Below are 9,060 nucleotides of genomic sequence, written 5' to 3'. Positions count from 1 at the left end.
GATGCACGGAGGATTTTCTGGCACTTTATTGACATTGGGTCGGCTGTAGCTCAGGTGGTGGATCAGGTCACCTACTACTTAGAAGGTTGGTGGTTCGATACTTTTTTGTTAACACAATAACAATAAGCAACTGCACAGTTTCTAACTCCAAGATGTTTTTATTAATTTGTTGTGAATTTTCAACAGAAATCATGCAAGGCTTTTGAACAGGAAAATAAATTCTGCTGCAGTATCATAAATGATGCAGTACTCTAGCTGGCCAAATACCCTGAAGACTTTTCCCAATTGACTATTTTTAATCCCGCTTTTCTATTTCTCTACAAACTCTTCAATCTTTCTCACAAGAACACTGGTCCATTTCTTTGCCCACTGGAGTGCATAAAGAAAAGTGAAAGCAAGAAACTCTTTCTGGACATTTAGTATCACAAATGTAAAAAAAACAAAAAAAAAAAAAAAAGGGGGGGGGGGGGGGTGGTTAAGGACTACACTGCAACATCAAGTACCAGTTCCTATGTCTGTGCATACTGTCGCTGTGCCAGCATCAACAGTGAACTGAACATCAATGTACGGCAGCACAAGGCAGCGAAAAAGAGTCACATGTAGGGACCTAACCATCAACAATCTGAGTGCCATTTGGAGCAGTCAGCTTCACCCAAAACTCAGACCACTTTGTTTCACCACACATTGTTATCAAATAAACGACGACGTTAGATTCAATTTAACAACAAAATTAACCCTATGCTGATAATGAGTTACAAAGTAAGGGGAGAAGCAGACTGGTGTAAATCTGTATCATTTTAGTGACAAAACAAACTTCGTTTAAACTACAGAAAACCACTGAGTTCTAGGTGTTCATTTTTTTCTAGGTTTTTACTTTTTTTTAAACCAAAAAGAAAGAACCAGGATATTTGCAGACAGTTCAAATCCATTGTTACCCTTGTATGTTTTCCTTTTAGACAGCATTATTTCCATGAAATATAGACCGAAAGATTTAGAGCAAAATTACAGTTTCATCAAGAAATATTTTTAAGTGACACAAAATACAGCAAATGGTATTCCCAGAATAAAGTGCAATTAAAAGGAGACATTTCAGAATAGCATCGTTTTGCTGAATCACTCTCCAGAGCGGCAGCAAGCTCTGAAACCACACTGCAGGTTCTGGCAGCCGCTGGCCGTGTCTGCATGGGGACCTGCAGAGAAACACCACACTGCAGTTATCTACTGACCTGCAACCCACGCGACAAGTGAGAAACATCTGACACACACCCCCATATCCACAACATTTAAATATTTTCATTATGTTACTAAATAATTCAACTTTGTGTTACATAAAGTTCTGACAGTAAGGGCATCAATGTATTGTAATGCCTACTTACCTCCCCTCTCAGCGGCATCGGTTACTTACACTAGGACACATGCTATGCGAGTGGGGTTATTAATGTTTGTAATAGTTGCCACACACTGTAACACCACCGTGACATTTTATACAGTACAACATTAACACAGGCCTATGTCAAAACACATTACTAGGTGAAGAGCATGCAGCATTTTAGGTTTAACTTGTGTTACCGTTGATGTTGTCGCAATAATAGAAGTGCTCGTCATTGAGGGAAGGACAGGCCGACACCAGCTCCTGCAGCCCCACCTCAGTGATGAAGAGGCAGCCAGACAGGTTGAGATGCTCCAGCACAGGAAGCCCTCCACGCTGAGACAGAGCCCTGACACACAATGCAATGCAACCTCATTACAGCTACAACAACATGCAGACCAACACTGGGAACATCTAGATGAATGCAGATAATCCAGTCTTACCCTAATAAGAGCTGCACTGTATAATCTGAATTAGCTGATAGAAATGTTACTTGATATGCATTTTGAAAAGCACCTATATCTTTGTCTTAATTCAGTATAGTGGTGAGATGGCAGTACACTGAAATCTATGGTGGAATTCAAGAGCAAAAATAGCAGTAGAAGTATAACTTCCAGGAGGAAAAACCTAAAAACTCTGGAGCAAAGTCATAAATGTTTTTTATGACTAGTGATTTTATGTCCTCTTGACCACTGATATTAAACTTAATCTGTCGAATGCTTTAAAATGACTACATTTGAACTACTAGTAAGTAGCAGTTTACTTTTCATATGGCGCTGAATGTTTTTACCTTGTGAGTCTGTGAGAGTGTTTATCCCCGGACAAAGACAAATAAGGAAATGACCACAAGGCATTTCTTTGGGGTACGCTGGCAGGCGTTTATATTTCAGCAACCAAGGTTTGAAGGGGTACTGTGGCTGGTCTCCAGGTTAAAGTTTCATCAGCGCAATTTGACGAAATGTGGTATTTACAGTTGTTCACAGTAACTCATTCATTCCACTGTGTCATTTTAGTTTGCTACCAATCTTCAAAAAACCTACCTAAAAACAAGTCATTTTCATAGAGGGTCATAACTGCCAAACTAAATGTATATATTATTAAATTAATAAAAATAAAACAAATTTAGGCATTAACTCCTAAAATGTGACAAGTCACTTCTGTATTTGACTTTGTATTGAAACTCATATTTAAACTAACTTATCTTTCATTAAAGTTGACCTTTTTTAATTTAATGCATCAGCTTTTCTTTGTATACAACACTCGTTTATTTACTGGAAACAAACAGGAATTTGTTTTTACACCTGTATTCAATCTTTACATTCCCTCATTTGCACCTAATTAAGGAAATAAGGGGCCCATTATTTAAAGTCACATGATGAGGTCAGATTTCTGCCTTTTGGTTGATCTAATTTTCCTATGTGTGTACAGTCAGGGGATTACTGGAGATCTGAGTCCTGCGGTAAGAAGTCAGTGGTTGTGTATACATTTTCTAAGTTTTGCCGTTTCGATCCTCTGTACAGATACTAAAAAATATATATGATGTGTTTTGTAGTTTGTTTGAAAGAGATTGATGATTTAACGTTACCTCAGGCCCAAGTCAGTGACTTGATAACATCCAGAGAGGCTGAGAAACCTCAGTGAGCGTTTCGTTTCTGATTGATCAGTCCTGTTTTCAGGCTGGAGACACTGCAGGCTCCCCATTGAAGAGCATTTAGTCCGAAATTCTGCTGTGCCATTTCTGGTCATGCCTGACTCAGACCCAGTAAAAGTCCTGAGGGCCATGTCGCTTGTGCAGCAGGTGGAGTGACCGCAGAGCACTTCTGCAGACAAGGCATACTGCTGATGCAAATATGAGGCATCTGACCCAGTCCTGTGCCCCCGCCTCCTGCTCCTCCTGCAACAGCACGAACTTCCCATAAGTTGTGTCTCAACGAAGCTTTCCGCGTCAGTAAGCGGCATCCCACCACGTCGACTCCACTCTGCTGCGTCCTCAATATCAGCAAGGTCCAAAGGATCCAGGACCCATACTTGCGTGGGTGTGCAGGCGGCACCCCAGCGGCCAGCCCCCTGCTTGAAAATTATGGCCTGCTTTCGTCCCACTGGATGTAGGTTTCTCTCATCAACAAGCGTGATGGGACCTGGGGAACTCTTAAGAAGCTTGGCTCGCTTGTCTGAGCGTTTGTCAATGCAGGTGGAAGACATGAGGTCACCCAGCCCAAAAGACAGTTTCTTCAAGGTGTGATCAGTGATTTTCTCACACCCCGACAAATCCAGGTGCTCCAGAGAGTGACAAGCTCCGAGAGATGACCAGCTAAAAAGGAAAGGATAGACTCAACATAAGTTTTCTGAGTTTTATGTACATCCGCTTTGTCATAAACAGTTAGCATTTCAGTATTCATTTTTAATACTAACCTGTCAAATGCAAAGTCTGTAACGTCAGTCTGCGTCAGGTCTAGATGAGTAATATTGGGGCAGAAACTGAGGATTTGACGTACCTGGAAAGCAAGAACATTTATCTTACAACACAGCTCAACCAACGAGCTTTCTGAGCTTTGACATTGTGCTAGTACAACAGCAAAATAAAGGTTTGTGCTCCGCCTACCATTTTACTTGAGACTGTAGAGCTATATGCCAGAACAATGGACTTGACAGAAGGACCAACAGCTGGAAGAAGATTCTGGATAATCCCATTCAGGAGCCTCTTCTCCCGCTTAGCAGTGCTGATTGCAAGGGAGCCCTCAATTTGACCTGACACATCTGATGAACCATTGAACAACATGGGTGACACATTACAGAGCTTAAACTGGAGGTGGTATGACACATCTTTAGGCAACACTAGAGGTGTATCATACCATGATGACGCATAAAGCAGAGTCTGGGATCAAAAGCAGCAAAATACTTGAAAAGTAAATAGAGACGACTGGCTTCACCACATGTGAATGAATGTGTGACGCCCTGTTTAAAACTCTTAAACAGACACCTCTACATTTTTAATCTAGTTTTATTACCCAATATCAACAGGGCAAACAGTGAGGAACTATAAAAGTAGAGGTCAAAAATAGACACTAAATGTCTTTAGGTATCATATTTAATGAAGACTTGCCTTTTACACAGGCTGCATATAACCATAAACCTGTTTTACAGCCCTGTTCACACTGAACGTGTCACGTAGAACCAGTGCACCAAAACTGCTCGACCTGAGTGAGTAACTTCTGTAAAACGACACACTGTTGATTTCCTCGCAAACAAATATCTACATCAGTAGTCAGTTTTGGCTGGCTAATTTTATGCTGTTATTGAAAGCCAGTGAATTGTCAACGTTTTGAAAGAGAATGACAAGACACCCACAGATTGCAGTAGTTTATTTACCAGCCATTTTACTTAAACGGTGTGTTCAATGGGAACCGGGCTTAACATTACCGAGCATTTATAAAAGTGGGGGTTTTCTTTGCTTGTTTTTGTCACACATATCTTGCTAAATGTGGGCTGAATGGATAGGAATGACTGGGTAGGAACCTATAATACAACAGTACATCCCAAATGATGCCTTTCTGGCAGCTTGTGTCTGAAACATTACATTAGTAATAGTTGCTTGTGCTTTAAATACCACTTAAATCGCTATGAGACACAAGCCCTTTACCTAAGACAAAACCTCACCAGACTCATCGACATCAGCGTCCTCATCCCATTCCTGATAGGCACGACCCTCGTTCTGCCGACTCTTCACCCACTCCTCATCTGGCTCCTGGTCAAGCTCCCCAGGGGGGCCATTATAATAATCACCTACATAACAGAGACAAAAATATTCATTAGTTGTGTACACACTTGAGTGAAATAATTCTTCACCAGTACATAAAACTCGAGCGTACCTCTGGCCCAGCGCACAGGATAAAGGTGCCTCCACAAAGAGCCGGTCTTAGCTAGCTCTGACCAGGAGCTGCACACTTGACTGCAGCGACACAGATCTTCAGGGCCTAAATAATGGAACAGCCTCAGCATAATTTCCGTGGGGAGCTGGGAGATGTGGGTGGAGGAATTCCTGTTTTTTTCCAGTTCTGAGGAAGAGTATGGAATAGCTTTGCTCGTAAGTGTTCTCAAATACCAAAATGATGAAGTGTACCTTTTACAAATGTCAACCACTTTCTAAGACAGAGTGTTCTTTTATGAAGCTGGTGACTTTAACAGTTAAAACATTGTCCTGGTAGTACAGAGGTCCGTTATCAAGTATACATTTTTAACATTTTGCAGCAAGACAGACGCAGGTATAAACAAGTTAGTCATGCCTAAACTGATCATAAGAAATGCCTTAATGGACAGTCAAAATGTCTGCTGGACATGAGTTACCGCATTGCATTAGATCTAAAAGACAACTGATTGATATGCTTATCTAAACATGTCGTATATTGAACAGTGGGGTTACTTGACCAATTATAATGTGCTTAAGTACGAAGCACCAGCTTAAATATATACTCACTCACCATAATCTGTCTTCTCATGATCAGCATATTTGAAGGCTTTCTGGAGCACCTCCGCCTGGCTCCACAAACTGAAGCCTTTTAGCACCTCCGCGGCACTGTCCAATTGCTGTTGGTTGCAGTGCTGCGCTATCACTTGTTTCTTGATGTCCTTGAGCTCCTCATAGCTGAAGTACTGCATAAGCATAGGCTGAAACACCTGCAACGAATCTCCTCAGTTTACAAACAGCTTGCAACAGTTTAATTTACCTGGACACGAACAGACACGTTTTTATGATAACTTTCAGTGCATGTTTTTACCTTTTGTTGTTCAACATAAATTAGTCTTAATTGATGTCCCACACAATGGGTAATTAAAATATTATAAAAAAAAAAATTTTTAAAAAAAGAAAGGAAAAGAAATTTGAGCATCTTATACCTCCTCTTCCTCCTTCATGTGGGGCAGAAAGTCCTGTGTAAAAGCTTCTAGTCTCTCCTTCAGCTGCTGGGCATAGTTAAGCTGCTCATATTCACTCTAAAAACACACAACAATGATTAATTCATGGTCTGTGTCCAAATCACCCTTACTCAATCACTACTCCCTACATTGAGAAGTACATTTTGATTTTGCATCATCATTAATGGCTGTGTTGTGCAATAATTGTTGTACATTAAAATATTATTTTCTATTCAAAAATATTTTAATGTCATTACTACAGGAGTTGATTTACTCAGGGTTACTTCAGGGTTATTTCTCAGGGTAAATATCATGAACTCTTTTTTTAACACAAATGACGTTAATTCAATATAATTTAAATATTTAGGACAGTATTGTTTTTCCCAGGAGACAGTTTTCCTTGGGACAGAAAGCAGGATTACTCCTGAAAGCAAAAATAGAAAATGTTTTCTGATTTGCAAACTGGCAGCGGAAGTTCGGGTTTACACAATTGCATAATTCTAAAAAGGCCTTTATTTTTGCCTCTTATTTCTTGGGGTGGAGGTTTGCCCATGGCTTGACAGAACAATAACTCTTGTCTCTCGATAAGCAGATCACAAAAATAACCCTCCCTCTGCTCCAAGCAGTTCAACTTACTAACTTCATCCTTAATAACTTCATTCATCCTTTTTCTTCTTTTAAATGTGAAACTGTAACACTTGAGAACTGTGACAAAAGTGGATATCACAAATGAGTATTATTCCACACTTAAAGGAAGTGTAGTATGATTAACGTGCAGATTTCTCATGGCACAATGGGCCTTTAGGGACTGACTGCCCAAGTGTGTAAGTTAGCTAAAACTAATTCTCATTTATTATAATGCTGGTAATTTTGCTTCGCATGTGAGTAAAACCGCTTTGAAGAGGTGCCAGAAATTACATGTGTACATGAAAAATAAAAACCCTTGATGTCTTTGTATGTACTATAATCTTTGCGTTGCTGACATGATACTTATTCTAATGACTGAGTGGTACCCAACAATTGAGCACTGTACTACATGTTTTTCCCCTTACCTAAAGCCAATGTTTTTCTGGTTAGCTATTTTTAAAGTTGCATCAAGTGAAATATAGGATCATAGCATGTCAATAAAATGTGTATTTTAAAATGCCAGTCGATCGTTACCTTAATACTATGAAGCCCTTTCTCAAAGAGGGACAACATCTCTGAAAGTTTGTTGTCAGAGTGTACATTGTACACTGTGCAGCAGCGCTGCTGCAGCAGCCCGATAATGTACTCGTTCTCAATTTGCTCATGCATCTTGAACTCCTTAAATGTGGCGCACAGGGACTGGAGAAATGAGCGGAAATCATTGTTGTTGGAGAAGTTGGTGTTGGACAGCTGTGGAAGAAGAATTATCAAATAAGATCTTTGCGTTATTTCTTACAAAATAAATCATCACATAAGATCCATGTGATCTATGTTAGCGTTGCAGTTGGTAGGATTAGACACGTAACACGTAATACTATGTTTATATATACGTGATACGTATATGTAAACATAGTGGCTGTATGCCAGAGTGTCAAATCATCAGTGTTGTAACCGAGCTGGGGTTAGTGAAGCACACCCTTCGTGCATTAGCTGTTGCAGCTAAATGAGCTTACCTGGCTTGTCTTGTTAAGACACTTCTTATTAATATATGCACCACCCTTTGCGAGAACATTAGAAACTCCAATGTGGCACTTAAAGCACGTTATATAAGCTATCTTGCAAGTTAGTTAGGCTAGTAAACAGAAAAAGCTTTTAGCTGCGGAGACGAGTGGCTATAAAACTTTATTAGGTTCAGTCGGATAGGGTTCCACGCTGCTGGAAACGTGAATACTATCACGTAACGCTGACCACAGATCAACCAAAGGGTCTCAGTGTGGTCGTCAGACAGTCATCCGACAGTTCATCTCCTTCGACTGACTCAATTATTGCTGCTATTACGCTAGCTAGCTAGCTAGCATGCTAGCAGGTGTTCGCTTCACCTTCAGACACCAACCTCCAAAAAATTGTTCGTAAATCTGCAAAATAAGGAACGACAGTTAGTTGTACACACCTTTTCGCAGTACAGGCCCACCAGCTGCTTCATTCGCCAGTGTGGGCCAGTAAAAACATCCACCTCGTCCGGAAAAGGAGCCATGTTCACTGGACCTCACTGCGTCATCTGCTCACAGCCTTCGATACAATCAAACAAGGAGGCGTGAGCGAGCCGCCCGCGTCACCGCGGCTTGTAAATCCAGTAAATGTGTTTAGGAATTTAGTCTAAATTTTTAAAAAAATTAATTGAATAAAATAAAACAGAATTTTACATTGAGATATGTATTTTTTGTTGCTTAATCGTTTGCGATATTACATTTTTTTGAAAGACGAATACCTTTGTGAATTTCATTTTGCTGCGTTTAAACAGCCAAATTCCGAAATATATAGTATGCCAGTATGCTATACCTATTTAAATATACAGTATACTTTATATATGACTTTCAGGTTTTTGTCAGGTTTTTATGTGGCAGAGCCCACATAAAGTACGGAAGACCTAAACCTAAAATAAGACTGAAATAAATTAATCACTAAATACACAATGTTACTAAATGCTGTGAAAATAAGATTAAATTGGGGAAATTATTTCATTAAATGTCTGACCCACCATCCAAAGAGAACGACTACTGCAATTGCTGCAGGAGCACTAAACTAGTGTTTAGCAAACAATTAAATTAAGTTCACACTGCAATAACTTATCCACCATGGTGGGTGTTTATGTT

At 40.0% G+C, this 9,060-nt stretch overlaps 1 protein-coding gene across 1 annotated transcript; it reads right to left on the bottom strand.

Annotated features, from left to right (window-relative positions):
* Nucleotides 1-138: 138 nt before the first annotated feature.
* fbxl5 (F-box and leucine-rich repeat protein 5) lies at nucleotides 139-8,517 on the bottom strand. Its single transcript, XM_026157967.2, has 11 exons — nucleotides 8,358-8,517; nucleotides 7,442-7,657; nucleotides 6,263-6,358; nucleotides 5,848-6,043; nucleotides 5,239-5,424; nucleotides 5,027-5,152; nucleotides 3,972-4,126; nucleotides 3,782-3,864; nucleotides 2,955-3,680; nucleotides 1,570-1,718; nucleotides 139-1,190 (listed from the first exon to the last, which is right to left on the bottom strand). The coding sequence occupies exons 1-11, from the start codon at nucleotides 8,439-8,441 to the stop codon at nucleotides 1,114-1,116; spliced, it is 2,094 nt and encodes a 697-aa protein (XP_026013752.2). The 5' UTR covers nucleotides 8,442-8,517; the 3' UTR covers nucleotides 139-1,113.
* Between the last annotated feature and the right edge of the window lie 543 nt (nucleotides 8,518-9,060).

This window comes from Astatotilapia calliptera, chromosome 23, assembly GCF_964374335.1.
Source record: "Astatotilapia calliptera chromosome 23, fAstCal68.1, whole genome shotgun sequence".
Taxonomy (NCBI): Eukaryota; Metazoa; Chordata; class Actinopteri; order Cichliformes; family Cichlidae; genus Astatotilapia; species Astatotilapia calliptera.
Note: the sequence above shows the minus strand (reverse complement) of the source record. Positions and strands in the feature narration are given on the sequence as shown.

Coding starts and splice junctions, on each gene's coding strand:
- fbxl5 (XM_026157967.2), bottom strand. CDS start 8,441: ATGGCTCCTTTTCCGGACGAGGTGGATGTTTTTACTGGCCCACACTGG. Junction 6,044..6,262: donor ACATGAAGGAGGAAGAGGAG/GTATAAGATGCT, acceptor GATTCGTTGCAG/GTGTTTCAGCCTATGCTTAT. Junction 1,191..1,569: donor TTATTGCGACAACATCAACG/GTAACACAAGTT, acceptor GTTTCTCTGCAG/GTCCCCATGCAGACACGGCC.